At 35.6% G+C, this 17,777-nt stretch overlaps 2 protein-coding genes across 2 annotated transcripts; one reads left to right on the top strand and one right to left on the bottom strand.

The window, feature by feature from the left end:
- The first annotated feature begins 89 nt into the window (after positions 1-89).
- On the top strand, positions 90-12,803 carry LOC121735579 (actin-related protein 2/3 complex subunit 2). The gene is made up of 9 exons (XM_042126435.1): positions 90-283; positions 756-849; positions 1,204-1,303; positions 4,750-4,936; positions 7,007-7,142; positions 7,588-7,672; positions 9,994-10,094; positions 10,636-10,742; positions 11,233-12,803. Exons 1-9 carry the CDS (start codon positions 210-212, stop codon positions 11,258-11,260), a joined length of 912 nt encoding a protein of 303 aa, XP_041982369.1. The 5' UTR covers positions 90-209; the 3' UTR covers positions 11,261-12,803.
- A 733-nt stretch (positions 12,804-13,536) lies between these two features.
- On the bottom strand, positions 13,537-17,174 carry LOC121735580 (transmembrane inner ear expressed protein). Its single transcript, XM_042126436.1, has 4 exons — positions 16,906-17,174; positions 16,308-16,460; positions 15,624-15,707; positions 13,537-14,288 (listed from the first exon to the last, which is right to left on the bottom strand). The coding sequence occupies exons 1-4, from the start codon at positions 17,027-17,029 to the stop codon at positions 14,131-14,133; spliced, it is 519 nt and encodes a 172-aa protein (XP_041982370.1). The 5' UTR covers positions 17,030-17,174; the 3' UTR covers positions 13,537-14,130.
- Positions 17,175-17,777: the final 603 nt, after the last annotated feature.

Below are 17,777 nucleotides of genomic sequence, written 5' to 3'. Positions count from 1 at the left end.
CCTTTGCCTATCCCGAACGGGACGAATTAAAAAAAATGTCTATGGTAAAATGACCGATATTTCATTCATTTGAAGCTTCCTTTTCTTTCTCTGTCATAAAAATATCTATGCTCGGGCAGTCGTCGTTGGTGATATCCGTAGTAAAATAAATGAAGGTGCTCTAAGTGTTGATTTTATGAAAAAAACTGTAGGATAAACATATTTAAATAATGATCTTGTTGGAGATCAATAATAGAATTATAGAAGAAACGTTAACAGTTAAATATAAAAATGCACTGGCGCGGTGAGTACGTTACGCTTAGAAAGTTTACCAGTTTTTGCAATAAAGATGGAATATATCGTGTGTTTAGTGATTTATCTCGAGTTAGCTGCGAAATTTACGTGTATACCAAGAGATAAGTGATCGTTCCGGCTTTGCACCGAGTGCAGATAGTGACAAGTGTCAAATAATCGCCGAGGGTGGGCCCACGTTGGCCGCTGAATATGCAAAATTCGAGTCATATTGGTATTATGTCACTGTATTCATGGTTTAGTTTTCCATAAATCATGGCTTATGTATGACGCGATACGGTCTATATCGGCATGGATGAGTCACTGCCCCGCCGTACCTACTCATATTGCTCACGGAAATGTCCTTTTAAAATGTTTTTGGATGCCAATTGAAGTAAACAATGTAATACGGAAAATGTTGGTGCCCTATGAGGTAAATAGGTTCAAACCGAGCCTCTGACCAGTTTTATGATTATCCATTTCAGATTAAAGCCTGAGTCAATAGATGTGAAACTAGCAGATTTTGATGGGGTTCTGTTTCATATATCCAATGTCAATGGAGATAAAACCAAAGTTAGGGTATGTTGTAATTTTTTTTGTTTAAAACCTTACTCATAAACCTTTGAACCATTAGGGATACACATTCAAGTCATACATAATTAAGGTTCAGTATAATATAAATACACTACATTCCAATAAGCATACAGTGTGTGTTTAATATAAACTTGTTTCTATGTAAACAGTCATTAAAATTCTACAGCGCCATTTTTATTTACCTTATTTAATCTAATCTAGTCTAATTTTATTCTTAAAAGTTCACAAAGTTTAAAATATCAATAATTACTATCAAAAACAATTTTTGTACTTGTTTACTCTGATGTTGTTTATGTTTTGATTGATTAAAAAAAAACAAATTTTAAAATCTCATTGCAGGTTAGTATATCACTCAAATTCTATAAGCAGTTAGAGGAACATGGTGCAGATGAGCTTCTCAAACGAGTCTACGGACCCCTGCTCACAGAGACAGAGTCGGGTAAGTTCACTTGTATTTTATAATACAACTGCTACTACAGTATGATGCTCCAAATTAATTTAATATACCTTAATATATATATAAAAAAAGAATACTGAATGGAACAGTAAGGGCCTGTTTCACCACTTCCTGATAAGTGACAAATAGGCTATCCACCAATTAACTTGACAGATCAAGCATGGAGAACCTTTCAAAAAAATGGTGAATAGCCTATTCGGAACTTACACTTACTAATAGCTTACTAATGAAACACACCCTAAGTATCATACAGTTGATTGCTCAAATGAAGTGGAGGAACAAAAATGTTGTATTTATTATTTGACGACCTCTGTGGCTCAGTGGTGAGTGTGTTGCGCGTTGGTAGCTCAAGCCGGGGGTTGCGGGTTTGAATCCCGCCAACGGAACAAAAAGTTTTTAAAGTTCCTGGGTCATGGTCAATGTAGCGAAAACTGGCATTCAATATGTTCACTGGAGTGTAAATTGTAGATCACTGGTTCTTTAATTGACCATTTTTAAGGTGTTCTGGGCTATTAAGTCCTCATAATTACATTTAATTAGAAAATAATTATCATTATTAAAACTTGTTTAATTAATAATTTTAATAAATTGTTAATAGATTTCATAGATAGTACTTGAAATAAAACTATGTTAAATCAAGGAAATTATTTAATAGATTAATTAATATTGTTGGAAATTACTATTGAAGTCAGATAAAGAATAAAACAAGTCAACATAAAAAGAAAATTCCAGATTAAAAGTCAGTTTGTGTAATTTTTTATACAGATGTTAAAAGAAAGTGAACTGAAGATGATTGTAATTAATATATTAAAAATATTTGCTAACACGCAAAAATAATATGTGTCAATAAACACTGTTTTAGTTTATCTGTATACTTTGGATAAGATAAGATTAAAGTTAAAGAAATAGTGTGATAGTGGAGTGATTGTAATTTTGGTGTGGCAATAATTGAATTAACAAAACCACTTTAACCTTTAGCCAGTAGACTGTTTTGTAGGTACCACAAAAGAAATTGATTGATATGCAGGTAGCAGACCAGACCTAATTGGTCAGGTATATAAATTTCATATAATTCGACTTCCGACGACCTCTGTGGCTCAGTTGGTGGGCTGTTGGTAGCTCAAGCCGGGGGTCGCAGGTTCCAATCTCACCGAGGGAACAAAAAGTTTTCAATGTTCCCGGGTCATGGATGTGTATTAAATATGTGTATCATATATTAAAAATCTTAAATATATGTATTATGTATAGTATTAAAGTATTAAATATATTTCCGTTGTCTGGTACCCGTAACACAAGTCCTTCAGGTACTTACCACGGGGCCAGACTGACGTGGTGTGAAGCATCCATAGATAAAAAAAATTGTGGCTGGGTTTGACATTACGCGACCAAATTGCGGTCCGCCATCTGCCTGCGAATCAACTTCTCTGATAGCACTTAAACATAATAATGTATAACATATATTTAAGCTACAAAACAATTTAAAGGAAAATGATTAAGATTTTATGGTGCTTATTAATTATTATGATGGTTCCACAAGGTTAACAAGGCTGAATGAATTTTATAATCTTTTTGACATGTAACACATTACACAGTATGTAACACTTTAACCTATTTTACTTATTATTATGTATCTTAATTATTGACATTTACGTATTAATCTTTTAACAACCAATTTAATTATTTCTTGACATCTTATTATTTCTTGACATTGTTGTTTATTGTAATTGTAAAATTTTAAACTATTGTATTTTAAAATGTGATGTATTTATTAGTGACTGCTATTTTAATATTTATGGGATGATGTGACATTTTTCTAATATCTCATACAGCCTGGCCTTGTATTATTAGTTTAATGTATTAGTGATCAATATTTCAAAGTTGCTAGATTTTATGACTTCTTTAAATATTTGCATGCTATCTTTATAGTAATTAAGAGTGTAAGACCTGAGCAATGAACGTTAACATCTAATGTACCACTTTTAAAGCAAATAAATGATTGATTGATTGATTGATTGATTGATTCCATAAATAAATATGTATTACAGGATACAATAATTACATAAGTATATCAAAATAGCACAATATGTACATACTACTTAATATATTAAAACTAGCTGACCCGGCAAACATTGTCTTGCCATATAAACTATATCAATATAAAAAGTAAATAAAAACCTATAATTCTCCGGCCTACCGAATGTACTATCAGAGAAGTTGATTCCTCGACAGATGGGGGACCTACGTAATTTGGTCGTGTTACGTCAAACCCAGCCGACAGATCATAGTTAACATTTAATTGACATGATCCGTCCAAATGACGTTGGTCTGTTAACTGCCTAGGAATCAATTTCCTCGATGGTACATACAAAATTTCATTGAAATCGGTTGAACCGATTTGGAGGAGTTCGCACACAAACACTGTGACATGAGAATTTTATATTATATTAGATTAGATTAGATAATATCGATATAGAATCCTATGACATAATATTTGTTACTACTCTAAACCTGTTGCGAAGATGACCTTAACTTTTTTACCAGATGTAATGATATAACCTCAATAAACTTGTTGGGAATGTTATCAGCCTGTTTTTTTTAAATAAAGCAATATAAAATAAACACAAAACAAGCACTTGGGTAATAAGTTACACTCGATAATTAATTAATTTAGTGTTAATTCCAAAGCAATAATTTAGTTTTAAGTTTTTTAAGTTCCTATCTATTGTATTAGGATATCCTGTGATAATAGATATTATGTGTGTTCAATAAATAAATAAATAATAAAGTAATAAGTACTATATTATCCTCCTTGGTTCAAAAGCCAGCTTTACTATTTTACTCCACTCTATTGGCTAAGGATATGATTGACATTAATTGAATCAATTAACAAACAATATGGCAGACATAGTAGTTGACATGTCATGAAAATTGCAGCAAAAATAAACAGTATATTATGTTCATTGTGCAGTGTTCTATTCTCTTTTGGGACACAAGTTCTAATCAGAGACCTAGTAATCGCGATCGCGATCTGACGGGTACACGTTATTGGCTGCTATTGCGCCCAGTGTTTTGCAACCTACGGTCCGCGGACCCCTGGCCCCGCGGGCGTATGTTTGGGGTCCGCGGTGTAATCTCTGGACCATACATAATCCGTTTTTTTGGTGTTAACTTTGTTAAGGGTCGTATGCTTGATTTTCCTAGGGTCCGTGGCTGAAAAAGTTTGAGAAACACTGGCCGAGCATATCGCCCATAAGTTCTGGGTGATACTTAAATTGTGCGCGGCCTGTATTAGTAACATTATTAAAATTTAGTACATTATTACTTTTAGCAATATTCTGCGAATTTTTAATTATTTCGTGGAATATCGCTAAAAATAACAATATAGTAAATTTTAAGCTATGGATTTTTATGGATAAATCTTATTCCAGGCTACAATGTCTCCGTGCTGCTTGACATGGAGACTGTCCCTGACGACTGGGAGGACATCGTGAAGCGAGTGGGCCTGCTGAAGAGGAACTGCTTCGCGTCCGTGTTCGAACGCTACTTCCGGCTGCAGGAGGACGGGGACGTGGGTCACAAGCGGGCCGTTATCAACTACCGCCAGGATGAGACACTGTGAGTGTAATGGTGACTCAGCGACACAGTATAATAAACAGTAGGCCAGTGCCGAATTTATATTTTTTATGAGAGTAGGGCCTCTACGCTGCTGCCCCTAGGCCGTGGCGTATTACGGCCTATTTATAAATCCGAAGCTGCAGTAGGCTAAAATAGGAACATCACCTTGAAAATCTTAAAGATAATACTGTTGGAGAGTTAATACCGACAGTTCTTCTTATTGGACTGTTGCCGGCGCACGTACACGCTAGCCTGATTACAGATAACTTAAAGTATAATAGCTGTATTTTAACCCGTCGATCGTGGAAAAACGAGACACAATAGAGTTTCTATTGTTTCTTGGTCACCGGTGACCGTATGGGGCTTGATGAATTAAAAAGATAAAACCGACTTCAAAATTATTGTAAGTAATTGAGAATTAAAACTCCCAACCTCCAAAACTACTGAACCGATTTTTATGAAACTTGCACTATACCCTAAGTTGAACGATACCTAGTGCAACAAAAAGAGAATTACTGAAATCGGTATGGTAATTCCAGCGATATGCGAACACAAACATAAAAACATACATACATACATACTTATACAGCCTCCGCACGTTGGCCGTGTTTGCCGAACAGAAGAGGACGGCGCTATACTAAAAAAAGAGATCGAATTATTTGCGTCTTTCTTTCTGGTATAGCGCCATCCCCTTCTGTTCGGCAAACACGGCCAACGTGTAGAGGCTGCTTTACATACTTACAATACATACATAAATACATACATATTACATACATACATACACTTTTGAAATTTGGCACATTTGTTCAGACACTAATATAGACTAACATATACGAAAATTAGACAGGTCTGGAAATATTACATACATACGCGTCGAATTGATAACCTCCTTTTTTGAAGTCGGTTAAAAATATGGGCGACATTTACTCCACAACTTCGTGAGCGCCGAAATCAATTGAATTCTTGTCCCTCCTCCCTTTGTTAAGCGACTTTGATTTCAAGGCATGGGTCTACTGTACTATTATGTTTATGGAACATATTGTGATTGTAATATTTGTATTGCTGTCCTTGTTTTTATTATGACAAATCGGTTGCTGTGAACGAAAATCACTAACATTTAATGAGTATATGACTAATGTCCATGATATTATAAATGATTCATGCCACCAGAGTCTGCTAGAGTCAGACCAACTAGGAGATTTTTATAGACTATGAAAATCTAACATTTTGTAGTCATAAAAACTAGTCAGTCATTTTATTTATTTCTTTAATGATAATTGTACTCACGCAAAACTAAGACAAGTAGCTAAGGGTCAATTTAGGTATATACTAGCGCAGAGTCGAAGCGCATCGAAGCGAAAGATTAAAACTGAACATAACAAATTCAACCTTAACTCTAAAGCGATAACGCACAAAATACTTCTGAGAATTTAAAAAGCCTTTTTATCCGCATCCGCGCACACTTTTGCGAATTCGCTTGACCACCGCTTTTTTGTGCGCGCGCATTCTCGCGCATCCAAGCGCACACAAGTGAATCTACGCGTTATCACTGTAGGCACTCTGGCGAATCCGCGCGCATTCGTTCGACTTGTTGTGAATTTGACGCTTCGACTCTGCGCTATTATAAATTGACCCTAAAAGTGCAACAAGTTTTACTGAGCCAAATAATATAAGCCTGTTACTAATAAAACATCTTACACTGTATGGTCAATTTACTTAAATTACAGTTACATTGTGTAACTGTAATTTAAGTAAATTGACCTTTCCTTTGATTGAATTTGTTCCTGTCTGTCAAGCCTATTTCTTATGGCTTATGTTATTTTTTTTTATCAGACAAGGTTTATGTTTATTTGGCATATCAGCAGGCTTAGCATAACAACATTATCAACAGGAAAGAATGGACGTAATGACAGATTTTGGTGACAAAATGGCGAACCTTTGTCAACTGTCACTTTGTCTATTCTTCCGTAGAAAGAAACTGTTTCTATGGTTACTATGCTAAGCCTGCTGATGAGTCCTCAGATGTTTTACTTGGTACCTTACATATTTAACCGATCCTCAATGTTACAGATACGTGGAGGCCCAAGAGGACCGGGTGACGGTGGTTTTCTCGACGGTGTTCCGGCACGAGGACGACATGGTGATCGGCAAGGTGTTCATGCAGGAGCTGAAGGAGGGCCGGAGAGCTTCGCACACTGCGCCACAGGTGGGGGTTTCGGCCCAATTGCACCAAATTATTACTTATCATGTCATTGAATGGTTCATTCCAACTTCCACCATTAGGTGTGTTGCTTAGCGTTTGACAAAATATCTTGTTTTGTTTATAGATATGAAGCGTGAGAAAGATACATAATAAATTTTAATTATTTCACCACCATCGCTGGCACTACCAGTGAGCCTTATACATTGAATTACTATAAAGGCTGTTTATGAATATAACTGGTATTATATAAGAAGTAATACCACAGAAAAGAGTGGTTGATTTATGAAGATTTGATAATATAATTGCAATTTCATTTTAATTTAATTTGTGCATTTCGTGTAAGTTTTATACCTTAAGCTAAATAATATCTTTTTACCATTGGTAGGTATGTAAAGCTATTATAATTTTTTTTCACAAGTAAATAAGTTGTTGTATTTGCTATTTCTAGGTGTTATTTTCACATAAGGAACCACCGCTAGAGCTAGTCGACACCGATGCTAAAGTAGGCGAAAATATCAGCTACGTCACATTTGGTGAGTTCTGCTTTATATAGTGGTATTTTTTTCAATAATATTATGGTATTAAACTATTATCCAAGAATTAGGTTTTAAGATAATATTTCTAGTGGAAGAAGTATGCATCATAGTAACAAACTAGTAAATCACCACTGTTATGTTATGACTTATGACATAATCTATACTTATCAGCTATACATATATATAATTATGAGCATTCTCAAAGTGTGCTCCGCGGAGTACACGTTGAGAATGCTGATATTATAATATGCAGATAAACTTATTAATAATTGGGAAGAGTTTGGTTGTTTGTTTGTTTGAACGCGCCAATCTCAGGAACTACTGGTCCGATTTGAAAATTCTTTCAGTGTTAGATAGACCATATTTTATCGAGGAAAGCTATAGGCTATATTTTATCGCGCTAAGACTGATAGGAGCGAAGAAATAGAGGAAAGTGTGGAAAAACGGGCGAAATTATTTGAAATGGCTTATTTGAAGGCGCTAATCTCAGGAACTACTGGTCCGTTTTGAAAAATCTTTCAGTGTTAGATAGCCTACTTATCAAGAAAGGCTAGGCTATATTTTATCACGCTAAGACTAATAGGAGCGAAGAAATAGAGGAAAGTGTGGAAAAAACGGGGTTTGAAAGGGATTATTTGAACGTACTGGAGCAATTTTTATGTTATTTGGCACACATGAAGAATTGACCACGTGAAAGGACATATACTATATAGGTTTCTTTTTTTGCGGAAAAATGTACGGTTTCCGTGACATTCCTAAATTACGCGGGCGAAGCCGCGCGGAACATCTAGTAATACATATTTAAAAGCATACTTATGCCAGGGGCATAGGGATGTTTTTTATATATCGCATCACATTTGTAACCACTCTAACAGTGTATTCTGTGCACATATTTTATAAAAGTACTAGCGACCAACCCCGGCTTCGCACGGGTATAAAATATATAGCCTATGTCACTCACTGAAAAAATTATTAAAATAATTTAAAATCGATTCAGTGGTTTTTGATTTATATTCATTACTACCCGTGGCCCGCATTAATGGCCGGTACACGGAGCTCATACTAAGAGGAGGTGTTGTAATCAAGTTTCCTTATGAAACGACGCGTGACAATTTGCGGGGTGAGGGGGTGTCAAGCTCCGCCCACTTCTCAATATTTCATCTATCTGCTAAAAGCAAAACTACTAGCTTAGGTCGATGTTGATGTTACTACGTAGTTCAACTATCTTACACAAGATGTCATTTTATCTTGAATATTATGGGACGTAATATGCCCTGGATATTTTGTTACGATTCAAATAGTTATCATAGATATATAATCACGGTTTTAGCTATTTAAATGTGTTTAAGACTAAGTGTATAACGGTTTTCAGTATTCAAGTATGATTATTGTAATAAACTTATGCAAAATTATACGCATTTACGTCTGTATTATCTTCCAAAGGTTTGGCCATCTAGTGTCAAATAGTTGTATAATTAACGCTGAAAGCTGAAATGTTCTAGAACTTTTATATTTAAATTACATTTAAAATTATTTTCAAATGAAATGTAATGGTATTTATATTATCAGAACGGCTGTCTGTTTTCGACATTGTAAAACACAATACTTCATCCTTTCCTTGTTAAAAACGCAAAAAACACCAATTTATTGGGAGTCTCTTTACGTGTGCACCTGACAAACGCTGAAAGTGTACTGACTTAAGCCCCGCCCACAATGATGACGTCAGGACCTAGTTGAAAATCACAGTGCACAGTTGCTTAGGCCAGCTCCTCTTTGTATTAGCTCCGTGGGCCGGTACCGCCGTAAAAGCTACGTCCCGCAATTTTTAAATCTGTAATATCTTCGAAAATATTCATTTAAATCATATGCTGTAAAGTGTAAAGGGCCATATAGATCTATATTAAATCAACAATGTATTTAAAGTATTTGAATAAGGATTAATGCCGTATTGGTTATGGGATATCCATAAGAGATAGACATATACCATCGCGAAGTTTTCTGTTGAACTTTTCATTGTGTACAATACTTTTTGATAAATCTCGTAGAGTTTAGCCTGCGTTTGCAATGTAAGCGGAAAAAAAATATTTACGACATCGACATCAGATTAGAAACCTCAAAAATAACAGTATTTCTCCACTATTTAATTATTGTTATTATACTTATAAACTTGAATCACTCTATCTATTAAAGAAAACCGCATCAAAATCCATTGCGTAGTTTTAAAGAATAAAGGAAACAAAGGGACATGAGGGAAGAAAAATCGACTTTGTTTTATAGTATGTAGTGATTAAAAAATAATAATATCTGTATGTTGTCAGTACTGTTCCCGCGGCATACGTGCGCGGCGGCGCGCGACAACACCATCGACCTGCTGCACATGTTCCGCGACTACCTGCACTACCACATCAAGTGCTCCAAGGTGTGTATATGTCTGTATATTGTCAGCACTGTTCCCGCGGCACATGTGCGTGGCGGCGCGCGACTACACCATCGATCTGCAGCTGCATATGTTTCGCGCCCCAGCAACCAGCAACCAAACTTTAGATTATTATTAATACATTGTATACATAATATTATAGGATATGTGTGGTGTTTATTCTACATTTATAATAAACGAGCTTTTGCCCGCGGCTTCGCTCGCGTTAAGAAGTATTATTATATACAAACTTTCATCCCCTATTTTAACTCCATGGAGGTAGAATTGATCAAAATCCTTTCTCAGCGGATGCCTACGTCATAATATCTACCTGCATGCCAAATTTCAGCCCGATCGGTCCAGTGGTTTGGGCTGTGCGTTGATAGATCACCATGTCAGTCAGTCACCTTTGAGTTATATACATATATACATATATATATATATATATATATATATATATATATATATATATATATATATATATATATATATATATATATATATATATATATATAGATAATAATATAATAATCTGTGTCGGCAGGTGTACGTGCACTCGCGCATGCGCGCCAAGGCGGGCGAACTCCTCAAGGTGCTGAACCGCGCGCGCCCGCAGAACAACGCCCGACCCACCGAGCGGAAGACGATCACGTACGATTATTGTATTACTAGAATATGACCTCGCAACTCTGTCATTGAGAAGAAATGTCATATTATGTACTTTCACGGACTTAAATTATTTCCATGCCAAATTGATAACCTCCTTTTTTGAATTCGGTTAAAAAGTATCCTATGTGCTTCCCAAATTTCATCTAAATCGGTTCAGTATTTTAAAAGTGAGGTGGTAACAGACATACAGACACATTATCAAATTTATACTATCAGTAAGGATATTAAATTCTGTTCCTATCGCTCCCTTTTCTTTCTTTGAAAAAAATTAATTATGCCACCTCGCTTCGTTAGAACGAGAAAGAGACGACACTATGCCTAATTAGTTCGTTTTATTTAGACATTAATATACTTTCTGTCATTAGTTAGTTTGCAAAATAACGCCGAGAGGTTTGAGAAAGGCAAACCAAAAAGGCACGAAATTTTCTCATTCCGGCTCGAAGCACCAACATAACCTATAAATCTGTTTCAGGGGTAGAACTTTTGTGCGGCGAGATTGAGTGTTGCGTGTCGGCGAGTCGTAGCGCCGAAGCCCGCCGGCTGATCTCCAGTAACCCGCTGGCTGCACAGGGATGTCTTACCCCCGTCGTAAAATTTTACGTTCGAGGTACTTTTTACCCCACTCTACTAACCCTATTTATGTTCGACGAGTATTTTACGTCACTTTCAAATTTGGAATTATGTTATTCGAAATTCAAATATGGTATAGTCGAGGATATGTACAACTTCTAAAGCGTGAACGTGATATATTCGATTAAAAATAAAGTCCACATTTGTTGTGTTATAGGTATTTCATCCTTGTGTAAATAAATAACGCATTTCCACGTTTAGTTTACGGGTTACGTCAGATAAGTGTTGGTCTTGTTGAATTTGAAAATGTAAAATCGAGAGATGTACAGAAGCTTTATTCGGGTTGCGTCATACAACTAGTGGACTTGTATTTATTCCTCATGAAAGTGTTATGTAATGGATTACATATTTATTTAATCTGTCACAACCATTAATATTGTGTTGCCATTAATACTTATATACCATATAACCTGGATATGTGTACCTATTTGAAAGTTGGTACTGTAAAGTTAGATTCAAAAGGTACACTCGCCAAATTCCAATGCTCACGAATCATATCCAGGGGCCTGATTCACAATGCTTTCTTCGACTCTGATTTATCAACGTGTGACAGCCAATAAGCGCGCTCGGGGCCCAGCGTTGACCAATAACCGCGCGGTAAGTTTTCTAATCCGAGTCGCACAGGCGTTGTGAATCAATGCGCAGGTCTTACAAATACTGCCAAATGTAATGCTCAAGTGGGTGCGCTAACACTTGTCGATGATAAGTTTTACAAAATGTCGACTCTCCAGCCTAAACATGTCAATATAGTTGCAGTAGTTCTTGTTATTACAAAATTATGCTTTATTATATAGCTCTATTTATAGCGGAAGCACTGCAGTGACTTTGGTTCCTAATCCTTCATCTATCCCGAGTTACTAGCGTTTAGTCCGTTGTGTTCGCTTCCTCGTTACAAACCTCATAGGGTAAATGTTATACATTGTAGCTTGTAATTATTTGTATATCACCGAGACGAGACAGGTATCATGCACAAACTTACGAATTATTCAACACACGTTGTACAGCCGACTTGACTTTACCGCGTATATGTTCTAGGTAGGTTCCATTCAATTGATAATGTTTAAGTAATGTATATTACACACTAACTTCTATAAGCAAACAGATACAAAGTGAAGTGTAATGGCCTTATTTGTAAAGAATGTCTCCGATGAGTTCCAGGGTTGGCTCCTATAGTTCGCTAGCTTAGATCACGTCAGTGCAATAAAAGTTACATATAAAACTTAAAAAGTAATCATTTAATCTATTTAAAGTCTACAATTTTAAACACCAAAACGAAATTATTTGTGCAACATTTTTAGGTTTTGATGTCAATTTAAACCTTTTATAATTTTAAAGTATTGATCAAAATATTAGACCTCATCGGGCTAGGGTTTCCATAGCAGATGAAATATATGCGTGTTATTAATATTAAGATGATTAGCGTTGAGATTGTAATACCTGTTTTGGAGTGGCGGACTGAGTGTGTCGTACAGTAAAGAGGTTTTGCTAAGTCATGTATGTGTAATGGGAGTGGTGGCTTTGGTAGGCAAAGGTCATAGACAAACATTTTACCTACAGAAATCTAAGTCAGATACAAGGTTTTAGCTTGCAGAACTTTCAGACTTCAGAGTAATTTTACCGAGTTTCTATGAGCATAGTTTGTCATTGGTATAAAAGAAATATCATATTCTAAATTCAAAAGCTAATGAGGTGGATGTTTAATTGTTTAGCAACTTTTTTTGCTGGCTTCTTACGTCTTTGTCTATGGGATATATCAGTACCCATCTTATACAAAATGCCTACCCTAAGCCACCGCAGAGTATTTGAATTTGGTTAACATGACAGGTTACATAGAAAATGTATAAGAGTATGTAGAAACAATTTAATTAAAATGTAGCTAACTTGAATTTTATGTAATATTATTTGCAATAATGTATTATTTATGTATTATAATGTAAGTTAAACGTTGCTTTAAAATTTTATCACTTGCATTTGGACGATTGTTTTTACTGAGTTAAGCGAAACCTGAACACATGTTATTTGTGAATATGTAATTATTCTTGTGATTTTAAATCCGTTTATACTGTATTTTTTATTTTCTAGATTAAAGAAAATATCTTACTGCAATCTCTTCTATTTTATTTATTATCATTACTTCATTAGTCTATTACACTTAGATCTTAGTTGTAGAAGTGATAAAATAGATCTTTAACGTAAATATATTATTTATTGTGCTGTTACAGGATAATATAATCACTACTCACTACAAAAGTTGGATCGCGGAATACGTAGAAATTTGTATGAGGCGACCTCTCTTTCGCTTCATTATTATATAGGACAACAATATTAAAATATGCAAGAGAAAGAAACGAAGTGTTAAGTTAGGCTGTTTGTATTTCGACGCTTCCAACTGCCAAAAGCGATACAGTGAGATGCAACATTGCACATTGCCATTTGACGTGTTACATAATACAACAGGTATGTGAAACCATCCTCATTTAACTCTTACACTGGCGCATATTAAAATACAGTGACATTTGACTCTTGCTTTTTCGCCGTGTCAGTGTACTACATGAGTCATGTAGTACACTGACACGACGAAAAAGGCAACATGACTCTTTAAATGGCGTCTTACTGGCGCTCCTATCACGTACTGGAGAATACGAGATAGCGATATATTCGTGAAGTGAAAGAGACAAGTAGTTATTGGTCGACATACGAATTTCTAAGTGCTCCGCGTCCGACTATAGATATAACAAGTCTAAAAATTCATCTTGGTGTCCGAGGCTGGGGAGGTGGGTGACTTGGGTCCAAGTTTGGATATGTGGGCCACTTTGGTCGCGAATTTCACGAAGCTGCCACCGGAGACCTGTGGTTCGGGCTTCTGGACTTCGTTCTGTATAGATGTCTCGAGCGAACCTGGAAATATGAGCAACAAAAGGGTGTTATTAATTAAGGACGCTATCACATAAAAATTAGCAGGTCGATGTCTGTCAGTACGAATATCGACGTTAAGGACATTAAAATAACATTCATATCAACGCGCCTTGTACAGTGGCGGTAACGACGCTCGCCGCGTTCTTGATAGGGCGAAAATGTATGAAGAAAATTGAGAGCGTTTCTTATTTTTCTTATAGATGGAAATGTTATTTATTTTTATATAAAATATTTAGCATTTCGTACAGGGGAGCAAATAAGCAACAATTTTTTTGTATATTTATTTTCCTTAGTTCAGTGTATTTAGCTATAATGGTACCTACTCAGACTCCATTTTTTAAATCTTTTGCGATTATTGTGATGGATAAAACGTATTTATGTGAAAATTTTGTACGCGGCTATAAAATGTTTGTGGTGTAGACGTGGAGATGAATATTATTATCTTTCATCTGCAACCAAAATATTCTCGCAGTGTGACTTCTAATTCTTTAAAATGGTACCTGAAAATCGCTGATATTTGTGAAAAAATGTGATAGCGTCTTTAGCCTTGGGGTCATTTTACACCGATATAAGGCGTGACTTATGGATTTTTGGAGTAAATTACGATCATAAAGTTAATATACCTAGCGGAATAGAGCAACAATCTCGAGCTATCAAACGAAACTGAAATTGGTTTTCATCTGTGTGAAAAATATGTGTACGTATACACTTACACAAGCATGATTGAACATGAATTCTATTAGATTAAATTGTCAACATGCGGCACGTGCCGACTGGACTTCAATAAAAGAGTGCTGCTGTCATGTATCACACGTCTCTTTTTACCACGCAGTGTTACTGATAGTGACATCTCTCTTGCTCAGTCAGGCCTATGTTTCTTTATTCCGCTAGGTGTATTAACTTTTTGATTACGGTTGAAAGAACATGCAACTCGTAGAACTGCACTTGAGAGTGTCCTTAGGCGATAGCTAAATCAGGTAATGCGTCTGCTCAAAAGTAGTACAAGTTTGTAAATATAATGCGTTGAGATAATGTAAAGTTGTAGTAAAAGGTTTACGCCCAATTTCACTAACGTCTGTTAGTGTTAACAGATTGTAAAAATGTCATGTCTTCTCTTTTATTATTATGAAAACTGAAAGAGGTAACGTGATACTAATTCTAGCATTAACTTTAACATGTACGAGTTAAGAGATACCACAACTTGTTAATTTCATAAGGATTTTCCTGAATTAAATTTAGAATGCTTGATAACTTCCATAAGTAGATAATTAACAGGACAATTCCCGTATGACGAAATAAATAGGTAAGTATACTCACTGGCTTGTGGAGACATCGAACTCTGCTGTGATCCCTGATTTTCCGCCTCCATCGAATTGATTTTAACATGCAGCAGCTCCAAGGCTAACGAATAAAATACGAATACTCAAGTTTTATCTTATCTCACAAGACATTATACATAAACAGATACTAATGCGATATGTAAACAATTGAATTGCGACAAACTAAACATCATTTGAAATCCTCCCTTGATGAAATAAAAAATGTCGAAATATGAGTGAGACCCCAAAGGAATATATTTTTACCAAGTAAGATGATACACTCGGGCCGGTATAAATAGTCAGTACTCAAGATGCATCTCGGTCTCAAGACACGGTTCAGGCTCTGTGATTGGTTGGCTGTCAAAATTTGGACCAATCACAGAGCCGAACCGCGTCTTGAGACCGAGATGCATATTGAGTACTGACTATTTATACCAGCCTCGATTCCAGACATGGAAGTTGGACAACGCGATTTACGATTGTGGCGCTAATTGCTCCGCCAATCAGAAAAATAGTATGTGCCCACAGCATCCCTTTTTTTACAGGAAGAGCTGTGCTACAGTGCAGGTAGCATAATACCCCTACAGGAAGAGCAATTCTGCCAGAGTGCAATAGTAATACTGAAGGCTGAAATACTGCGTTAAAAAAGGCTACGTAAAATTCCCAAACACCGATCATTCACCATCTTTCAATGAAATGGTGTCCATTTTAGCGTCCTGTATGGTCTCGAGCTGCTGGCGAAACTTGCTGGTGATCTGCCGGCGCTTGTAGTCCGCCTCTATCTGCTGTTTCGTGCGCGGTATACGGAACCGAAAGCAGCAGCATACCATCACGACTGCGAAGAAGATTATTTAATACTTTTATTTATTTATTATTCTTTAATAGCTTTAATACAGCCCAAAAGTATAGCGTGCCTCGGAGAGGCAATGTGTACAAAGCTTGGAGGCCTCCCGGAATAGTAAACATTCCTTATAGAAGAAAAAATGCTTAAAAATAATGTTGCAGGGCCCTAAATAAATTGATACAGCGGTAGCTACGCCCCTGATACAGCCTCTGTCTTGTCCATCCCGCTGGCTGGCACTTGGCAAGCAATAGCTGGTATATGTTTGCATAAATGGCAATAAGTAACTTTTGTTTGATAGATATTTAATTTTTGATTTAAAACGACATCCACTTCGGAAGTCTTAAAAATTGTAACAAAACCAAAAAAGTTACCTAATATTATAAATTATAATGTTTATAATTATTTAGTGTGTCATTTTAAAACTGTTAATACTTACTTAAGGTAGTAAGTCCAGCCAAACATAGGAACATTATTTGCCATAGTCGCAATTTGCCTATCACAAGTCTCTCAAGCCATTCTGGTTCTTCAGAGTTTTTAATAACGTCCATAATAGGATCCATAGTTCCGGTTAATGTGCGTCTACAAACTCGTAATCGTGTATGTATCCCACACTCCGAGGGTCGCGCGAATGAAAGTAAAAACTAATTGTCCTAATTCCACAGGGGGTTTTATAGCCACACCTATTTACACCACCCTCGCCACTCCCAACTTCTAATAAGTCTCGAACACGTAATTATTAGTGGACCTTTTTCAATCAATTCTTAATTAATCTGTATTTAAGTCAATATCACTTAAAATAATTGTACCTTAAACCTTTATTTTTGATTTAGTGCCAATAATTAAAAAAAAACAGGCATGATAAAATCTTGTAATGAGATTATTTTTATCCTGAAGTTATACATTTCAAAAACTCCCGCGAAAACAATGTGTGTTGCCATATCTTATAAAGAACTCGTGTAATAAAATAATGTACTTTTGAAAAAAAAATTATACACAAAAATTATCACTTTAGAAGTAATTATATGATAATTAGGTCCTACATATTTATAAATATCAAAAACATAAGTTATTTGAAAGTGTTTACTCGAAAATCATCTTTAAAAAAGTATAAAGATGCGCTATTTTTAGTCTTCTCGGAAAAAAAAAATCACAATAATTAATGCTAAATTAGAGCCAATTAATTTTAGTCATTTACCATGCGTTTTCTACAATCACGCACAATATTACAAGATGATCCATTGATTTCTTGCGTACGGTAGTAAAAAGTGCTTGAACTTGAATGAAGTTACGCATTCACTTGACTTTTTT

The sequence above is a fragment of the Aricia agestis genome, chromosome 17 (genome assembly GCF_905147365.1).
Source record: "Aricia agestis chromosome 17, ilAriAges1.1, whole genome shotgun sequence".
Taxonomy (NCBI): Eukaryota; Metazoa; Arthropoda; class Insecta; order Lepidoptera; family Lycaenidae; genus Aricia; species Aricia agestis.
This window is presented reverse-complemented; position numbering and strand designations above follow the sequence as displayed.

Coding starts and splice junctions, on each gene's coding strand:
- LOC121735579 (XM_042126435.1), top strand. CDS start 210: ATGATCTTGTTGGAGATCAATAATAGAATTATAGAAGAAACGTTAACA. Junction 850..1,203: donor GAGATAAAACCAAAGTTAGG/GTATGTTGTAAT, acceptor ATCTCATTGCAG/GTTAGTATATCACTCAAATT. Junction 4,937..7,006: donor TACCGCCAGGATGAGACACT/GTGAGTGTAATG, acceptor TCAATGTTACAG/ATACGTGGAGGCCCAAGAGG.
- LOC121735580 (XM_042126436.1), bottom strand. CDS start 17,029: ATGGATCCTATTATGGACGTTATTAAAAACTCTGAAGAACCAGAATGG. Junction 16,461..16,905: donor GGCTGGACTTACTACCTTAA/GTAAGTATTAAC, acceptor TCTTCTTCGCAG/TCGTGATGGTATGCTGCTGC. Junction 14,289..15,623: donor TTCGATGTCTCCACAAGCCA/GTGAGTATACTT, acceptor TCATATTTCCAG/GTTCGCTCGAGACATCTATA.